The sequence below is a fragment of the Microcaecilia unicolor genome, chromosome 7 (assembly GCF_901765095.1).
Source record: "Microcaecilia unicolor chromosome 7, aMicUni1.1, whole genome shotgun sequence".
NCBI classification, from domain to species: Eukaryota; Metazoa; Chordata; class Amphibia; order Gymnophiona; family Siphonopidae; genus Microcaecilia; species Microcaecilia unicolor.
In genome coordinates this window covers 164,011,733-164,032,632 of record NC_044037.1, presented here as the reverse complement: position 1 = coordinate 164,032,632, position 20,900 = coordinate 164,011,733, and the positions used below count along the sequence as shown (strand labels likewise).

Here is a 20,900-nt window from a genome sequence, read left to right as displayed (position 1 = left end):
ATCACCTCTCGCGGGAGGGCATTCCAAGCATCTATCACCCTCTCCATGAAAAAATACTTCCTGACATTTTTCCTGAGTCGGTCCCCTTTCAACCTCAATTCATGCCCTCTAGTTCTACTGCCTTCTCGTCTCTGGAAGAGGTTTGTTTGTGGATTAATATCATTCAAATATTTGAACGTCTGTATCATGTCACCCTTGTTTCTCCTTTCTTCCAGGGTATACATGTTCATGTCGGCAAGTCTCTCCTCGTAAGGTTTGCAATGCAAATCCCATACCATTTTTGTAGCTCTCCTTTGCACTGCCTCAAGTCTTTTATATCCTTGACAAGATAGGGTCTCCAAAACTGAACACAATACACCAAAATGACACTTTAAAAAAATGTCACTATACCATTTTAAGAAAGTGTACTAATGTTTATATTCAGCCAATGTGAACCAAAGTACAGAGAGTAGGTGGCCCTGGCATTTCTCCTTCAAGACAGACTAGAACCTCATAGGATCAGTGCAGGCCTCAAGGAGACAACCCAGAACAAAACAAGTCCCTTGGGGCACAAAAGCAGGGCTGGCTAGAGATAATCCATGATCTCCTCCTCTCAGTCCTAGGCTGCCCTGCAGGATTTAATTTGCACATCTTGAGATCTAAATCTCTTTTCTCTAACTGCTGGCTAAGACTTCAGGATGCAAGTTCAAACTTTTTTTTTCTTTACTGTCCAGTGTTTACGCAACTTTCATGTAACTTTATAACAGTATGCATTGATTATATAGAGGACCTCATTCATTATAAGGGGGAGGAGGTAATCATTCATCAAGAGGTAGGATAGCTCTACCTGGAAGGTAGCTGCCTTTCAACATGAGGGTCACAGATTCAAGGCTGGCTTGACCATGAGAAAAAAAAACCCCAACATGCTGAGAGATGGGAGGTCATACTTTTTGGAAGGCAGGAAGTAGGAACAAAGGTGCCACAGTATCAGCTGACAAAAGTATCATTTCACTTTTTAAATCCACCATGTAATGTAATGGATTCAAGAACCTGCTAACTCCCACAAAACAGTTGTCCAAAGCGGGTCACAAAGATGTAAGTCTTCAGTTTCTTATGAAACAGGTAATCGGATGAAGAAGCCCGAAGATCCAAAGGAAGAGAAAGCCAAAAACATAGTGCCTGATATAAGAAAACTTTAGAAGAAAACTTTAGAAGATATCTAACAGCCAAAAATGAAGGGAAAATTGAATATTGGCTTCTAGTCCTTGAGAAGCTGCTGCCAGAAGGAAAAGACAGCAGTCGATAAAGGTATTCCGGAGAGTACCCTTCAAACATCTTAAATACTAAACAGGTCAGTTTAAAAAGAATGCGGACCTGTATAGGGAGACAATGAAGATTATCATTGCAATAGTACCACTGTCAATTCTTTTCTTATGAAATATTCTTATTATTATTATTTATTGCATTTGTATCCCACATTTTCCCACCTCTTTGCGGGCTCAGTGTGGCTTACAATAAGATATGAATAGTAGAAATACATTTGTAACAACTTGAATATGGAATACATTGTGCAGAGTTGTGTGAGACATGCGATTATCATTATGAATATAACAATGGGACATCAACATGGAAACATTAGGAGGAGACAGTGGGACAACTGATTACAGGATGAGGGATCTGAAGTGGATGTATGTTGCATTGATGAACAGTGAGTATGGACTCTATGTGTTTTGGTTCTTTCCGTAAGTTTGTTCAAACAGGTGCGTCTTCAGTAGTTTTCGGAAGGAAGCTTGTTCGTTAATCATTCTTAGGTTGCGCGGTAGTGTATTCCAGGCCTGCGTGCTCATGTGGGAAAAGGTTGACGCGTGTAGCGTCTTGTATTAAATTGGCGGCAGTATTCTGGACAATCTGGAGCCAGTATTCGTAGTGCACTGGTCCTCCTCACATGCTAGGACACCAACCGGGCACCCTAGGGGGCATAGGTGCTGAATTTTTTTTTTGTGAACAGGCAATGCGTTCTCTCTCCCCCCCCCCCCCAACCTTAAAATCCTGTCTGCTGCAGTCTTCACCTGGGCAGTGGCAGCGCCACTCATAGGCTGCCTGCAACCTGCATCAGGACTTCTTCCCTGAACAGTCCATCTCAGTCCTCCTGTACTGTGCAAATATAAAGAGATGCAAATTTCAAAAAGTGACATATTTCAATCACTATACTATAGGTTACCAAATACAAATAAAACAAAAACATGGAAAATATGATATCATTTTTATTGGACTAAATACATTTTTCAATTAGCTTTCAAAGGCCAAAACCTCTTTCCTCAGGTCAGGACAGTATACTGCTGTTATGGTATTCTGTTCTGACATGAGAAAGGAGGGTTTGGTCTCCAAACATTAGTAAAAAAATGTATTAAAATTAGTGTAATGAAGATATCACCTTACTTCCATTTTCTGTATTTATTAACACAGCTACCACACTACTTTATCCTAAACTAAAAATAAAATTCATTTTTTTCCCTACCTTTGTGGTCTGGCTGTTTACTGTTTCTAATTGTGTTGGTCCCAGGCTCTTGTTTCTTCTTTCCTCAATCTTAACTCTCCCCCCTTTCCATCCAGCGTCTATCCCCTTTCCATCCAGCATCTGCCCCCTCTCTTCCCCCTTTCCATCCAGCATCTGCTCCCTCTCTTCCCTCTTTCCATCCAGCATCTATTTTCTCCATCCATGTGTAGTTTTTCTCCTCTTTTCCCTTTCCCTCATCTCCTTCCTCTTTCTTCACTCCCCTCCATTCATATGCATCTCCTTCCTCTCTCTCCCCTCTCCTCCATCCATGTCCACCATTTTTCCTCTCTCCGCCCGCCATCCATGTTCATCTCACTTCCTCTCTTCCCTCCCCACCATCCATATCCAGCATTTCTCCTCTCTCCCCTCCATCCATGTGCATCTCCTTCCTGTTTCCTTCTCCTCCATCCATGTCTAGCATTTCTCCTCTTTCCTCCCCTCCATCCATGTGCATCTCCTTCCTGTCTTCCCTCTCCTCCATCCATGTCCAGCAACTCTCCTCTCTCCCCTGCCCTTGTTGCAAGAAATGATTTATTTTGGGGGAAAGAGCGCTAGAGCACTTGCTAATGTTTATTATATATATATATATATATGTTTTAATTCTCCACCAGTTGCCGATTAAAGCAACAAGATCTACAATTACACTGAATGAAAGGAATTGAATATATTTATTGGATTACATTAACCTGCATTACCAGGTCTAAGCACATGTGTAAAGAACAGAATATATATATTTAGCTTTAAAAGGATTTATTTTAAAATACAAATCATGTAAATAATATTGCAAATGAGAGGTAGGTCTTACAGATCTTTACAGAGAATCTGTGCTTAAGTAAGGTAGCAGGGTTCTAAATCAGAAGTTATAACTTACAGAACAGTCTTTGTTGTGGTCCAGCGAGAAGCCATGAGGCAGAGGCAGAGGCAGGTGGGCTGCAGGTCCCAGGAAGAAAAAGAGAGCTGGGCTGTTTCCAGGCTTTTTATAATGTTCCCCGAGTCCTAGATATTGTAGTTTGCAGGGGATCTTGGGTATTGTAGTTTGCAAGGAAGCATGGTCACATGTTTCCTGGATATCTGCTGGCAAATGGCTTTTCTATAGCTTGAGGGCTTTTGCACAGGTTTCAGTCTGCTGTGATAGGTGGAGTTTCTTTTGTCATATAGATGGGCTTTTTCAGTGAGTCATAGGAGTCTCTCTGTCTGCTTCAGTTTTTTGTTCTCTAGAGATGTCTTGGTGACCCTCCCAGCCAGCTTTTGTCTCTGTTAAGTGTTTGTAATTGACTAGCCCTGCTATCAAAGCCAGTTTCTGCTGCAGTTTCAAATATATATATATTTTTTTAATTTTTTATCAATTTACATATATTAAAACAAGCAAAAATAAACGTCAAGTAAATAACATCACTGTTCAACTATATAAGGAAACCAGTTAATATTCAAACAATTACAGCATGTTAATTAAAGTCCATTTTTGTGAGATTCAAAAATTACATCATGGATTCCAAAAGAAAATAATTAAGGAAGCTTTCCTTTATCGGGTGCTCATAAAAGATATTGTCTCTTAATATATAGGGTTCTAAGTTAATTACTCCCTTGTCCTTTTGCAGCTAAGAATGAAGAGAGCTGTGCCGGCTCATAAAACACATATTTATTAGATTGATATTTAACTAGGCATTTGCACGGGTACTTTAGAAAAAACGTACCTCCTAACTGAATTACACCAGGCCTCATAAGTAAAAATCTCTGTCTACGTTTTTGAGTCTACTTAGTCACATCAGGGAAGAGACTAACTTTTAAACCAAGGAAACTCTTATCCTTATTTTGGAAGAAAAGTCTCATCAGCCAGTGTTTATCTGGCGACAAGGCTACTGTGGCAATTAAAGTAGAAGCTTGAACTAGTTCAGTATCTGAGGATTCCAGTATCAATGAAATATCTAATTCTGACTTTTCTTGAGGCACTTGACGCTTCAGGGGCAAATAATATATTTGTGTAAATGGTGGAACCATTTCCTCTGAAGCGCCAAGTGTCTCTGTAATATACTTTCTAAGCATTTCCCTTGGTAAAACTCCGACTTTTTTTTTGGAAAATTTAAAAAGCGGATATTATTATTTCTGGTTACATTCTCCAAGAATTCAGTGCGTCTCCTCAAGGAAATTAAATCTTTAATCATAGTCTCTTGGTTTAAATGAACCTCTTTCACTTGTTTTTCCAATTCTTCTTGTCGATTCGATATTGTCTCTACCTTGAGTTCAGTCTGTTGAACCTTTTGGTCCATTTTAGACATTTCTTGAGATAATTGTTTAATTTGTGGACTTAAGGAACTCCCCAAGTCCACAATCAAGGTGTATAGAGTCTCTAATGTAATTTCAGTAGGTTTCTGAAATTTAGGAAATTGTACCTCTGCAACTACGACGGCGGTCTGTTGTGCTTTATCTCCGGTCACAGCTTCCATCTGATGCTGATTATTAGATGTCATATCTCCCCCTCGAGAGGCACCTAGGTCACAAAAAAGGTCCACACTGTCCGCAGTTCGACTCTCCTCCTCGGTCCTGTGGACGACTACACTCTTTGGTGGTGTCCTGCTAGGATCCGGCGTCGACATGCTCGCTCCCGAGGGTTGCGGGGGAGGCGCCCTATCATTGGGGCTGAGCTCCAGTCCAACGGTCTCCGAAATGGTTCCATTTCCACCCGGTCGACCTAGCGGACCTGCTCCCGGTGTTCCTGATATCTGTGCTCCACGAAGGTAATTTATCATTGTGGATTGTAAAGGAAAACTTTGCCATGGAGGGGCAGCGGCGGAGGACAAGCGGCCCCTTCTCTTTGGCATTTTTTCTTCTCGGAGCTTTGCTGAGCGTCCGAACTAGTCAGCGGCCATTTTGAATCTCAAATATATTTTTTAAAGCTGTATTTTTGTATCTGATTCAGCATAATCAATATTATGCTACACATTTCAATAATTCTGCTGCATATTTAATTCTGACAATTGAACTGACATCATGTTACACCCTCTCCTGCATCCATGTCCAGCAACTCTCCTCCCTCCCCTGTATCCATGTCCAGCAACTCTCTTCTCTCCCCTGCATCCATACCCAGCAACTCGCCTCTCTCCCCTGCCCTCCCCCATCCATGTCCAGCAACTTTCCTCTCTCCCCTGCCCTCCCCCAGCCACATCCAGCAACTCTCCTCTCTCCCCTACATCCATGTCCAGCAACTCTCCGCTCTCCCGCCTTCCCCCATCCATATCCAGCAACTCTCCTCTCTCCCCTGCCCTCCTCTCCATCCATGTTCAGCAACTCTCCTCTCTCCCCTGCCCTCCATTCATGTCCAGCAACTCTCCCCTCATCCATAGCCAGCAATGCTTCTCTCTCCCCTCCATGTCCAGTGATGCTCCTTTGCCTTCCCCTCCATGTCCCGTGACGCCCCAAACCCCACCTGCCCCCGCGTTCCAGTTCCAACCCCCATTCCAACCTGCCCACCCTCTTCTCCCTCAACAGCCCTCCTTGTTTTCCTGCCCCCCAGCCAGCGCGTAAAACTCATTTTACCTGAAGTTGTGACTGCAAAAGAAGCAGAGTAGAGCAGGCTCGCCTTCAGCCTTCCCTTTCTCTCTCAGCGTCCCGCCCTCATTTCCTGTTTCTGCAAGGCAGGACGCTGAGAAGGGGAAGGTTGAAGGCGAGCCTGCTCTACTCTGCTTCTTTTTCAGTCATGACTTCAGTCAAGTAAAATGAGTTTTAAGTGCTGGCTGGACGGCAGGAAAGCAAGGAGGGCTGTTGAGGGAGAAGACGTCGGGTACGTCAGGCTGGGGACGTTGTAACCGGAACTTCGGATGACTGACAGCCGGGAAAATATTGGGGGCGCTCGAGCACCAACAGCACCCATGGAGTCAGCGCCTATACTAGGGGACACTACAGTGAACTTCACAAATTGTTCCCTTACCTTGGGTGCAGAGCCCCGCAACCCCCCCCCCAAAACCCACTCCCTACAACTGTACACCACTACCACAGCCCTTAGGGATGAAGGGGGGCACCTACATGTGGGTTTCGGGTGGGTTTTGGAGGGCTCACATTTACCACCACAAGTGTAACAGGTTGGGGGGGGGGGATGGGCCTGGGTCCACCTGCCTGAAGCGCACTGCAACCACTAAAAATTGCTCCAGGGATCTGCATACTGCTGTGATGGAGCTGGGTATGACATTTGAGGCTGGCATAGAGGCTGGAAAAAATGATTTTTAATATATTTTTTTGGGTGTGAGGGGATTGGTGACCACTGGGGGAGTAAGGGGAGGTCATCCCCGATTCCCTCTGGTCAGTTTAGGCACCTTTTCAAGGCTTGGTCATGAAAAAAAGGGACCAAGTCGACCAAATGCTCGTGAGGGGCGCCCTTTTTTCCCATTATCATCTGAGGATGCTCATCTCTTAACCACGCCCCCGTCCCGCCTTCAGTACACTGCCGACACGCCCCAGTGAACTTTGGCTGTCCCCGCAACGGAAAGCAGTTGAGGACGCCAAAAAAAAAAAATCGGCTTTTGATTATGCTGAATTTGGGTGACCTCGGGAGAAGGACGTCCATCTCCCGATTTGTGTCGGAAGATGGGCGTCCTTCCCTTTTGAAAATAAGCCCGATAGTAACATAGTAGACAACTGCAGATAAAGTTTTGCATGGTCTATTCAGTCGTAATCTCCTACTTTATCTATAATATGTAAACTACTTTGTTTGTACCACAGAAAGACGTTATATCAAGAATCTGAAACATCAGCCATCTTGCTTCCCTTGCACTGACTGCCTGCCATTCTCATACGAGTATTCATACCCATAAGGTCCTTTTCAGTGGTGCCCCTGTATTGATTCTCTACACACCTTCTTGCACTCTACATTCACTGAAAGGCAACAGATTAGTTTTTCCACCCCCTTCTAAAGCTAGATGGGAATCCACTAGATCCAGTGCTTTTTAATTTATTTCACCACCTCTCTGGAATTCTTTACCACAGCAACTTAGGCTTGAAACATCGTACACATCCTTTCGTGCTCTATTAAAACCTCACTTGTTTCAGCAGGCTTTTTATGTGTAGTGGCTGGGCCAACTCTGCAGTGAGAGGTCAGGGATGGGTTTAGTTTGAAATTGTGTTTGAAGAGTATAGTTAGTTTATTCTGTCCTATCTATAAAAGGCGTTCCTTTCGGCTTTTACAGTTTTTAATTTAAAAAGAAAATATAAACCACTTTAATTTGCAAGCAACTAAGCATGCTTTTTCCTTACTAGAGAGAGAGAGTGTGTGTGTGAGTGAGTGTGTGTGTGTGTTAGCACCAGGAATTCCCAGCTCAAGCATCCACAGTAGGCTGTCTCTCAGCTTTTTACCTAAGATCCAAGTGTAGGATCTCAGCTGTTAGCCAACAACGGTCCTTCATTCACCTCATAGCTGGGATTCAGAATCTGTAAAATGAGGTTTTAATACATTGCCATCCAAATTTATTGGGAAAATGTGATGACTGCCAAAGCAGACATCAACCCGCCTGATTAAATGAAATGACTGCTACCAAACACATTTTCTAAACTAGATAAACCATGGTTCAATAGCTTTTTACCATGCTTTTATGTAAAATTTTAGAATTTTATGTAAACCGCCTTGACTCGTGCATGAAAGAGGTGGTATATCACATTAATAAATGATAAAATGATGGTGTAAATCTGATGAGCATCTGACCTAGCTATATGCAGGCAATATTTTCATATTGTAGCTCTGACTAGTCACAGTGAGGTAAATAAAGGAGAACAGCGCTAAATAACACAACACAATTTTAATTAAAATAGAGTTTATTAGCTTTTCTTTAATATAAACATGAGAAGAAAAACCACCTGAAGTTGTTGCATTCTTTTCACAAAATAATCTTGAAGCTCTAAGCACTACTATGGGTTTTAAGGTGCTGGTATCCTGCACAACTGAAATACTAGGTTCTGCCATTTGCAATTTTTCTCTTTTTGAAAGCAGGGATTTCTGAAAATTTTACTCATTAGATCCTACTTCACTCACATATCTAGGAATAAATTCAAAAAAGCACAAATTAATCACACTGAAAAATGCAGTGCCCAATGTGTTTGCAGCTCAGTTTATTTGGTCTGCTTTGTTCCCTTGACCAGACTCCTGCAGGACTGCCATGACCTTTACAAAGGGGGGAAAATCTGCAAGAACAGCATTGGGGGGGGGGGGGGGGGGGGCATCAAGCTTGAAGGCTCCAAGTTTTTACTATTAATGCTAAATAATTTGAACACTATTAGGGTAGTTTAAAAAATTGATCACGCAACAGCAAAAACATGCAAATTAAGCTATTAAAACTGGCACATCCTTTGCAACTTATTTGCATATCTTTGCTATTATCATGGTTGCAAATAAGAATGTAGGACATTATGGTCCTACAACTTTAATTTTTATTTAAATGGTTAAAACCTTCAACCTAAAATAAAAAGCAAAATCTAAACAGATGGCAGGTAATACTAGGGTATTACTACATCTTTCTGGGAACCTGAAAATATTGTTACCAACTCTTAATCACTTAAAAAAATGCTGGCAAAGTAAAACCATCCAGTTGCCTATCTCCCTTAAAATCATTTATTTCTAAGTTACTCCATAGTCAAATCTTGACTTTTTCATATTTGTATTGAGGGAAGAGGTTACATCATTCCTTCTACAATTTCAATTCATGATATTACTTCATTCTTAGCCACCACTTTCACTATTAGATGTCAATGACATCACTCCAAGTATCGGAACTTATCAACCACGTGTGTCAAATATTTGGAGCCAGGACCACATTATAAACCTATTGAAAAAAAAAAAAAAGACAAACTTTATATATTATATATATCCAGCCAACCTGAGCTCTACAATTTTTCTTGGGGTTTTGTTAAAAACAAAGTGCTGGATATGATCACCTGAATTATTGTAAATACTGTTAACACTTTTCAGCCCTGACGCTCTTCATTAACATTACAGACAATTAGAAGAGTACTTCTAGAATCCAGTCTTTTGGAAGAGCTATTACCAAAATGTTTTCCTCCCCTCAAAAGACAAAAATAAATCAATATTAAATATACACAGCACAAACAAGAGCTATAGTTTTTCTTTAGGTTTTTAAAGTTTGTTTTAAATATTTAAGGGATAAAATTATCTAAATCCTGTTGGGCGTGTCCTTTAGTTCCTCCGGGAATTGGGAATTTGGTTTTATCCATACTTGGAGGATTGGCACCCTGCCGGGCAGGCTTCCCAAGAAAAGTGAGTTCAGACAGATATGACTCACCAGATCAACATTAAACAACTTTACAACACACACATGCAGGAATGCATACTAGTCCCATGCCAAACAGATTTAGAAATATTAAAAACCCTCTTCAAAGTGATTAAAAAAAAATCTCAAACGTCAAAATGGACAAACTTGACATTTCACTTCCATTTCCTTTAGGATGCCTATTTTAATGGATTTGCTGCTTTTTTTTTTTTTTTTTAAACATACATAACCTATGTTTGGCCAGTGTGACTAGTATGTTCTCTTTTGGCTGAACTGGACCCATCACATCTTCCTGCAGTACTCCTCCTGGATAGCCATAGTGCTATAAACTCCACCATATGTAATCTCTTAGATGTAAAAGCTCTCCATAACTACTTGCAAATGACACCCATCAGCTAGAATAACAATTCACATCCGTTTACATTCTAACGCCTCAGAATTAAAACTTGCATACATTCCAGAGCAGCAGCAAAAGCAGCACCAGAGTTAAGAAATGCAGAATGGACCCTATATGTAAATATATATATTTTTTTAAATATAGTTTTTCTCCTCATGACTCTAGCCTCCAACATTTATCTATTGTAATCTCTTCTTGGTATGACAAAGGGGATCTGGAGTTCGGGCAATTCCTCTCAGCAGACTATTTTGCATATTGATTGCTAATTCCATTAGCAGCTTTTCATAATAAAATAAATGGGAGCTTGGACAATAGAGAGACCCAAAGACAACATTACAGCACCTGCTCCAATGTTGCTCTGAATTTTGTTAGATGATGTTTCAGTGTTAACACTGCAGAGATCAAAAAAGCAGATGCAAAAAATAAAATATTTAAAAAAGTAGGAAAGGGAAAGGTGGGAAGAAAAATAAGTCACATGATTAGTGTTTAAGTTCTAAAAATGTAAAACTATTTAGTATTAAAAACTCATAGTTCACAGCTATAAGCCTACATAGTAAGCAAATATCTGAGGGGATTAGGACACTGGTTTCTTAAACAAAAATTGTTTTGCACCACTAGATACACTTATGGATGAGTGTCCTGAGGTGGTCCTTTTCATCCCCATGGAGTGTGTTCCTCAGGCCTTGAGGTCCATTAGCAAGGTCTCTGTCCTTTCATACCCCTCTCACTGGAAGACACCATCACTGGCTAGCTGGCCGAGTGCAAGGGTGGTGATGGTATTCTTTTGCTTAATTTGAGCATTTCATTGCTGCTGCACCATTTCCCTTCTCTCTTCAGGAGATGATGGCATTAGAACGGCGAATGCCAACTAAATTATCAGCACTGAATGATCGCCTCATAGCGGCTTTAGACAAGTCTTTGTATTTATCTTCACACAACCTAGAGATTGCCTGCAAGAAACAAATTATAGATGAAGTGTCAATGGATAATTAAGCACAAATTCACTTACTATATGAAGAAATGAAGAATTAAACACTGCCAGCAAATACCATTTTGTATTCATGCTAATGTGTTCAAAGTTCAAAAAAATTTGAACCAGGAAAGACTGACTTCAAATGAATACTCATTTTCAACCAGGTCCCGGAAGCAAAGGGGAACAAATCACATGCTATCCATAACACAGAAATTGTTAACTCATGACCTAGGGATTTCTCCTGAAGTCACTTCCCTAAATAAAGGAATACAATTATTTTAAGCGGAAAGTGCAACAATCAAAATAAGCTAAATGCATTTAACTCCGTGGTGATTACAGCAGCTTTCCTCACTATATCCCCGGTAGTTAGTCTAAATGGTGTTCTTAACCAGTGGTCAAATGGGGTGTGCAGAAGGGTTTTTAATCCGAAGCAATTTACCGAAACGTTTTAGACAGTTATTAGGAAAGTTATTGGTAGTACCACGTATGCTATTATCATTTTAGCGATAGGTTAGTAACTAACTTCTTAGACTCACACACACAAACAAGGAGTGACACAGGCTGCACATACTGCAGCAGGACATGTTTATCTACTCCTTCCCTAGCTGAGATAACATTTAATCATCTCTCTGACCTTATGTACAACTTTCTTTAAATTAGTCACCTTATTTTCTAACTCCTCTTACTCTCTTACCTATCTATATGTTCCATGGCCCTGGACTTAGCCAACCTATATATTTCCCATTTTGAAAAAAAACATTCCCTACAAAACATCTGCTTTTAAAAGCGGTATATTGACAACATTTTTATTTTATGGCAAGGAGACATGAGTACTTTGGAAGAATTTCACATCTGGCTAAACAGACAAGATGAGAATCTCAAATTCAAGATGCAACATAGATCCTCTCAAATTAGTTTTTTGGACCTTATTACTACGGAAGATCACCATCCTCTCAAATTAGTTTTTTGGACCTTATTACTACGGAAGATCACCATCTAAAAACCAGCCTCTTCTGGAAACCTATGGATCGTAATGCCAACCTACATTACCACAGTTACCACCATCAAGCACTTAAAAGAAACTTACCATTATGCCAATTCTTGCGCCTAAGAAGAATTTGCACAGATGTAGAAGATTATAACCGTGAATCTCATCTCTAGCAATAAAGGTTTGAAAATAAGGGCTAACCCAGAAAACACATTATTAGTGGGCATCACAGAACAATTATGAGAAATAGAGACGAACTGCTCCGTCCGAAGACACCAAGTGTAGTATGTACACTTCGCTATTCACAGGAGTATACGCCGCCACTGGAACATTCTTGGTCATACATGTTTCAGAAGCAAATGCTTAATTGTTGTGCATTCAAGAGACCGTAATCTCAAAGAAAATTAGTTCTATCTTACCTTCTGTATCCTCTCAGCGAGATGAACCACACCCAGTTTAATGGTCACTCCAGCTGTGAAACTTGCAGTGTTTGCAAACACGCTCTCGAAGTAACCACCTTTATCCATCCACAAAGCCAGAGATCATACATACTCCGTCATACCTCCAATTGCAATACTGCTAATGTCATATACTTCATCATTTGCCCATGTAATCTTTTATATATTGGCAAAACAATATGCATGGTCAAAATCAGGATAATTGAACATCGCAGCAGTATCAAGCACAACAACCTCAAAGCACCACTGGTCCAACACTGGCAAGAAGCAGGGCACACTATAGAAGATTTATAATTCTTTGTTTATAAAAACTGTTTTACCCCAATTGGAGGAGAAATCTTGATAAAATACTTTTGCAAGAAGAACAAAAACTCATTTTCCTTTTCCACAGTAATGCTCCTTCGGAACTCAATTTGGACACTGATTACACACCTCCTTTATGTTTCCTCCGAATTTCTCATCACGATTTCAATCTGTAATTTGGCTTATAATAATCATCTACATTCATCAGCCACTGTTGTTTTTCCATCACACTTTATCAAAACCTTAATAGCACAGGTTACAGGGCTCCCCTGTTCTACTTATACACCTCAACTGTTGAGGGAAGTTACCTCTGATTATTATTACTACTACTACTTAACATTTCTAAAGCGCTGCTAGGGTTACGCAGCGCTGTACAATTTAACATAAAAGGACAGGCCCTGCTCAAAGAGCTTACAATCTAAAGGACAAGTGAGTAGACAATACGATGAGGGCAGTCAATTTGGGGCAGTCCAGATATCCTGAAGGTAAGAGTTAGGTGCCGAAGGCAGCATTGAAGAGGTGGGTTTTAAGCAGAGACTTGAAGATGGGCAGGGAGGGGGCTTGACGTAGGGGCTCAGGAAGGTTGTTCCAGGCATAGGGTGAGGCGAGGCAGAATGGGCGGAGCCTGGAGTTGGCAGTGGTGGAGAAGGGTACTGAGAGGAGGGATTTGTCCTGTGACCGGAGGTTTGGGTGGGAACAGAAGGGGAGATGAGGGTAGAGAGGTAGTGAGGGGCAGCAGATTGAGTACATTTGTAGGTAAGAAGGAGGAGCTTGAACTGAATGCGGTAATGGATTGGAAGCCAGTGAAGTGACCTGAGAAGAGGGGTGATATGAGTATATCGGTTCTGGCGGAATATAAGACGTGCAGCAGAGTTCTGAACAGATTGAAGGGGGGATAGATGGCTAAGTGGGAGTCCGGTGAGGAGTAAGTTGCAGTAGTCAAGTCGGGAGGTAATGAGAGCGTGGATGAGAGTACGGGTGGTGTGTTCAGAGAGGAAAGGGCGAATTTTGCTGATGTTGAAGAGGAAGAAGCGACAGGTCTTGGCTATCTGCTGGATGTGTGCCGAGAAGGAGAGGGAGGAGTCGAAGATGACTCCGAGGTTGCGGGTAGATGAGACGGGGAGGATGAGGGTGTTATCCACTGAGATAGAAAGTGGAGGAAGAGGAGAAGTGGGTTTTGGTGGAAAGACGATGAGCTCAGTCTTGGACATGTTCAGTTTCAGGTGGCGGTTGGACATCCATGTGGCAATGTCGGTTAAGCAGGCCGATACCTTTGCCTGGGTCTCTGCGGTGATGTCTGGTGTGGAGAGATACAGCTGGGTGTCGTCTGCATAGAGATGATACTGGAAGCCATGAGATGAGATGAGGGAACCCAGGGAAGAGGTGTAGATTGAGAAGAGAAGGGGTCCAAGGACAGATCCCTGGGAACACCAACAGATAGCGGGATGGGGGTGGAGGAGGATCCATGGGAGTGAACTCTGAAGGTGCGGTGGGAGAGATAGGAGGAGAACCAGGAGAGGACAGAGCCCTGGAACCCGAATGAGGACAGTGTGGCAAGGAGTAGATGATGATTGACAGTGTCAAAAGCGGCGGATAGATCGAGGAGGATGAGGATGGCGTAGTGGCCTCTGGATTTGGCAAGGAACAGGTCATTACAGACTTTAGAGAGTGCTGTTTCTGTCGAGTGTAGAGGGCGAAAACCGGATTGAAGTGGATCAAGGATGGCATGAGAGGAGAGAAAATCAAGGCAGTGGTTGTGACAAGTATTTTGGAGAGGAAGGGTAGGAGGGAAATGGGGCGGTAGTTGGAGGGACAGGTAGGGTCAAGTGATGGTTTTTTGAGGAGAGGTGTGACTACGGCGTGCTTGAAGATGTCAGGGACAGTTGCAGTGGAGAGAGAGAGGTTGAGGATATGACAGATGGACGGGGTGACAGTATGAGAGATGGTGTTAAGTAAGTTGGTGGGGATGGGATCAGAGGAACAGGTGGTACTTTTCGAGCAGGAAAGAAGGCGAGCGGTTTCCTTCTCGGTGATGTCTGGAAAGGAGGAGAAAGAGGCCTGGCTTGGTTGGTCGAGGGTTAAAGGGTGAAAAGGAGGAGATGGTTTGGTAGTGAACTCAAGGTTGATCTTTTGCACCTTGTCGCGGAAGTAATCGGCCAGTGATTGAGGGGAGAATGGGGGGGGGGGGGGGTAGGAGCGGAGGGCACTTTGAGGAGGGAGTTAAGGGTGGCGAAGAGACGACAGGGGTTGGAGCTGAGAGAATTGGTCAGTTCTCTCAGATGGCCGCGGTGGAGGCGTCGGGCTACTACTTTCGCCCTCCTGTAGTTTCCAACCCCTCCTCCTACCGCAGTCTCACTGCTTCTCATCCTTTGAAGCACACTCCATCCGGCTATTCTACCCATTGCCACTCAGAGTGGCAGTCATACTGTTCAAAGGGGTTGATCATTCCCTGTATGTACACACGCTAACACACTGAGGAATGTGAAATATAATCCATTCAGCTTACATCCAAATGTTTATCCAGTGTTACACCAGAACTTATTGATCTATGAGGTCCCAAATCCTTAATGTGTATGTTCGTATCTATGCTCTAAAAATTTTGTTATATGTTTAAACCGCTTCAGCTAGAATATATGCTGTTATGTATGAATAGCCTCCACTGGTTCTAGACAGTATTGGTTTGATTCATATATCCGTTCATCTAGACTTTCTTGTTGCTTCATTTGCAGCCTTTGTATGTATTTCTCCATATGAGCATTTTCAATGCACACTTCCCCATTTTTCTTTTGTCAGTGACCCCCTTTAATTTGCGGCTTCTGCGCACTTTAGGTCCGTATCTTTTGTTTCTCTGCTTCAGTCACCAATCGTCCTCTTTTCTCCTGCCTCTCTTTAGCTTCTCACACAATCCATTTTTCAGATTGCCACTTCACCTACTTAATGTATTCTGACATCACCCGCTTTTCAGCATGTCACTGCTCTGCTTAATGTATTCTGATATCATCACTGAACCCCTCCTCCCATCTTTGGCGCCTTTTTAGATTTAAATATCTGACACAGCATACACATAACCCATTGCTGTCACAGCGATATCTAGTTTGGAATCCACTTACTCTCCAACAACTCTGAGGTATGTCTATATTTTGTATTTCCTCATATCGCTTGGTTCTTCTTTTTCTCACCAACGCTATTCAACCTTTTGCTCCAATTACTTTTCTATGACGAGGAGGCACTTTTTCACACACACTATTTTCAACAGCGCACAGCACTTCTAAATACAGGCTAAATTTTTTCACCCTGGGTCTCTAGCACTAATTTCAGTTTTTCTTGCGGCTTTTTGGCTTTTATATTCCATCACCCCTTCTTGCGTCTGCTTCCTTAGCATCGTAGTACACATCACTATATCCTTTTAGTCAGTGCATTGCTTATTCACCATACTATTTGTCATTTATCATTCTATCACTTTATATTGGCATCTCTGTAGAATAGTGGCTCTCTAAGTATACTAATTTTCCCACCTACCACAGACATACTTTTGAGCAGTGTCTGTGCACAGGTGGTACACACACACACCCCTTTTTCTTCCCTCTTTTTTCATGCTGTTTCTGTAGGAATATGTGAAAGACAAGTGCTGCATGCATTAACTGTCAACAATTCTATGAGCTATGATGTCATTGGATATAGTGTAATGTCTTGTGGGTGTGTCTGAGTCACTCTAGTTGCTCTGAGAGTGAGTCAGTCTGTGTCAGCATAAGATGGTGTTAGCAATCTCTCTTCAAGCTGTATGATAACCAACTGACAGAATTTTTGTATTCAGTAGTTTTACCATGTCTACTGCAAGTATGATGTAAATAGTTATCTGAAGAAACTGTAAGTAAACATCATTTTTGTTTGGAAGTTAAAGAAGAGAGAGTAATTGAATCTTTTATTCAAGAGCCTGTGTGTGAGAGAGAGAGAGAGAGAGAGAACAAAAAAATGGGAGTTAACACTTCTAAAGCTCTGCTGCGTATGGGCTAAATCTGCTGAAGTAAAAGTCTATTTTTCATTTCTCCCCATCAGTTTCTATGTTCTTCACATCTATTAGACAATTCTGAGCTAAGGTGTTTATGTAGATCTCTTATTCTTTTACTTCTGGCTTTTGTTTTCACTGTTTTTTCTCAGTTAAAATCTTTTTTCTCTTCATTTTCCTTCTCTCACTGAATCACCCTTGAAAATTCTTCTGACTGAGCACATACGACTGGTTGTCATTTTTTTGAGTCTCCCTTCTTTTCATATATACTTTGTTTACAAAGTTACTTTTATGTTATTTTTCTATTATATATATATATTTTTATTTATGAATGCTGTAGTCTATTTTATTGTAGACTTGATTTGGTATGTTCTTCCTCACATAATCCTTCAATTTCACTTTCAAGTTACCAACACATACACAAAGTTATTCAAAGTCGTTAACTTGCGACAGGATTGTGAAAAATTACAGAAGGACTTTACGAGACTGGGAGACTGGACGGCTAAATGGCAGATGACGTTTAATGTGAGCAAGTGTAAGGTGATGCATGTGGGGAAAAAAGAACCCGAATTATAGCTACGTCATGCAAGGTTCCACGTTAGGAGCTACGGACTAGGAAAGGGATCTGGGTGTCATTGTCGATAATACACTGAAACCTTCTGCTCAGTGTGCTGATGCGGCTCGGAAATCGAATAGAATGTTGGGTATTATTAGGAAAGGTATGGAAAACAGGTGTGAGGATGTTATAATGCCGTTATATCGCTCCATGGTGCGACCGCACCTTGAGTATTGTGTTCAATTCTGGTCGCTGCATCTCAAGAAAGATACAGTGGAATTGGAAAAGGTGCAGCGAAGGGCGACTAAAATGATAGTGGGGATGGGATGACTTCACTATGAGGAAAGGCTAAGGAGGCTAGGGCTTTTCAGCTTGGAGAAGAGACAGCTGAGGGGAAACATGATAGAGGTATATAAAATAATGAGTGGAGTGGAACAGGTGGATGTGAAGCGTCTGTTCACGCTTTCCAAAAATACTAGGACTAGGGGGCATGCGATGAAACTACAGTGTAGTAAATTTAAAACAATCGGAGAAAAGTTTTCTTCACCCAATGCGTAATTAAGCTCTGGAATTCATTGCAGGAGAAAGTGGTGAAGGCAGTTAGCTTGGCGGAGTTTAAAAAGGGGTTAGACGGTTTCCTAAAGGACAAGTCCATAAACCACTACTAAATGGACTTGGGAAGAATCCACAATTCCAGGGATAACATGTGTAGAGTATTTGTACGTTTGGGAAGCTTGCCAGGTGCCCTTGGCCTGGATTGGCCGCTGTCGTGAACAGGATGCTGGGCTCGATGGACCCTTGGTCTTTTCCCAGTGTGGCATTACTTATGTACTTACTAGTAAAAAAGGCCCGTTTCTGACACAAATGAAACGGGCGCTAGCAAGGTTTTCCTCGGAGTGTGTATGTTTGGGAGAGTGTATGTGAGAGTGCCTGTGTGAGAGACAGAATGAAAGTGTGAGTGTGTGTGTGAGACAGAGAGTGAGTCTGGGTGTGAGTGTGTTTGTGAGAGAGTGTGTGTGTGAGAATGAGAGTGTGTGCAAGTGTGTATGTGAGACACAGTGTGAGAGAGAGTGTGTGTGTGTGTGTGCGAGAGAGAGAGTGTGTGTGAGACACAGATTCTCTGTGAGAGTGAGTGTATGAGAACAAGCGAGTCTGTGAGTGACTGTGTGGCACATAGAGAGTGAATGTGATACAGTGTGAGACAGAGTGTGTTAGAGTGAGAGTCAGAAAGACATTGTATATGAGAGAGAGAGTGTGAGCCCTGCCCTCCCAATCCATGCCCATCTGTCCCCCTGCCCCCTCCATTCATCCTTTTCCAGCAATTCCCCTCTCTCCCTGAGCCCTGCCCTCCCAATCCATGCCCATCCATGCTCCTCTGTCACCTGCCCCCTCCATTCATCCCTATCCAGCAATTCCCCTCTCTCCCTGAGCCCTGCCCTGCAATCCATATCCATCCATGCCCATCTGTCCCCTCCATTCATCCCTATCCAGCAATTCCCCTCTCCCTGAGTCCTGCCCTCCCAATCCATGCCCATCCATGCTCTGTCACCTGCCCCCTCCATTCATCCCTATCCAGCAATTCCCCTCTCTCCCTGAGCCCTGCCCTGCAATCCATATCCATCCATGCCCATCTGTCCCCTCCATTCATCCCTATCCAGCAATTCCCCTCTCTCCCTGAGCCCTGCCCTCTCAATCCATGCCCATCCATGCTCCTCTGTCCCCTGCCCCTTCCATTCATCCCTTTCCAGCAATTCCCCTCTCCCCCTGAGCCCTCCCAATCCATGCCCATCCATGCTCCTCTGTCCCCTGCCCCCTCCATTCATCCTTTTCCAGCAATTCCCCTCTCTCCCTTCCATGACCCCCCCTCGCATCCATGCTCCTCTCTCTCCCATGTCCCAGCCTGGCCCGCCCTCTTCTTCCCCCCCCCTCGCATCCATGCCCCCCCCCCTTCGCATCCATGCTGTCGTTTCTCCCCTGCCCTCCCGCTCCCATTGTTTAACTTTACTGCCCACCCTCTTCTCTCCCCCCAACATCCCTTTTTTTTTTCCTTTTTTTTAAATTTACCTCCGTGGCGGTTCCGGCAGCGCAGCGTCAGGGAAGGAGGCGGCGCTCCCGACGTCTAGGCTTCCCTTCGCTGTGTTCCGCCTTCTTCTGACGTCATCCTTGACGTCAGAAGAAGGCGGAACACAGCGAAGGGAAGGCTAGAGACGTCGGGAGCGCTGCCTCCTTCCCTGACGCTGCCGGAACCGCCACCACGGAGGTAAATCTAATATAATTAAACGTACCGTGCATGGGTGCGATCCGTTTTTTTTTTCCCGCCCTCGACGTCATGACGTTTGACGCGAGGGTGGGGCAGAGACGGCTGGCTTCACACCATGAATCCACGAACCCTACAGGGAGTGTTTGAGTGACTTCAGAACGTTGTCTTCAGAACATTCACAGTGCGTTTTATTATATTAGATGTACTTATGTGATATATACTTGTAATGATATGTTTGTACTCAACAGACCTTGTTATAGGGATTCAATATTCTACAGCTTACATTGTTTTTTTAGATGGCTCTTTGTTAAATTTCTTTTATGTATGTTTTTACATGTGTTTCTACATGTTTTTACAGTTTTGGATTTATGTATTTTATTGTTATTTTTAGACTACTGAGGCAGGCATTGTTTGCCAAAACATGGAACCGTATCAAGTCCTATCTTATCTACAATTAAAGAATATTTTTCTACCCTCCGTCTCCTTGGCTTTTTGGAAGAGTCTTGTTGATCAAGCTGCTACTCTGCTGTTGCATTATTCTTCTCAGAGCGGCTCCAGTTTCTCCACCTTAGTGGTTGTTCCTTGTCCATCTTTGCTTATTCCCTACGCTGTCTATTAAAATGTTCTATTACATATTGTGTTGATTGTAAGTAGTATACTATGCCATTCTTTGTATTTGAATATTTTTACTGCTGTAATTGTCTATTGCTTATGTTTGATTTATTCTTACTGTTTATTGCCTAGAGTGAATTCTTTCAAAAAAGCGGTAGATAAATCCTAATAAATAAAAATAAATAAATAACAGACATATGTAGCTGTTATAGGACATGTCGTTTAGGAAAAGGGTGTGAGGATGTCATTGAACAGTTAAAAGGGTGCAGGAACAAAAAAAAAAAAACCCTTGTTTAAGGACCCCAGTTTAATAGCAAGTCGATCTACTGGTTAACAGTAGAACTGCTGTCTAGTTGCTAATAAAAAATAGGTGTCTTCCAAAAACTTTAAATAGAGAATCAAAAGTGGGAGTCTTTAGATACTTTCAAGCCCTGAGATACAAGCAGAACTTACAATATAAACAATTATAAATTAACTATGTTCTGCAGTTTCCAGTTTCCCTCTTGAATTGGTGCGGCGACAGATGTGTATCTCAAATGCAGT

The 20,900-nt window shown here is 42.4% G+C and overlaps 1 protein-coding gene across 1 annotated transcript in view; it reads right to left on the bottom strand.

The window, feature by feature from the left end:
• Positions 1-8,353: 8,353 nt before the first annotated feature.
• CCNYL1 (cyclin Y like 1) overlaps positions 8,354-20,900 on the bottom strand; it is a 271,003-nt gene continuing 258,456 nt past the window's right edge. Inside the window, exon 10 of the mRNA XM_030209142.1 lies at positions 8,354-11,151. Coding sequence (XP_030065002.1) covers positions 11,035-11,151 — 117 coding nt within the window. The 3' untranslated portion in view covers positions 8,354-11,034. The remainder of the gene's footprint in view (positions 11,152-20,900) is intronic.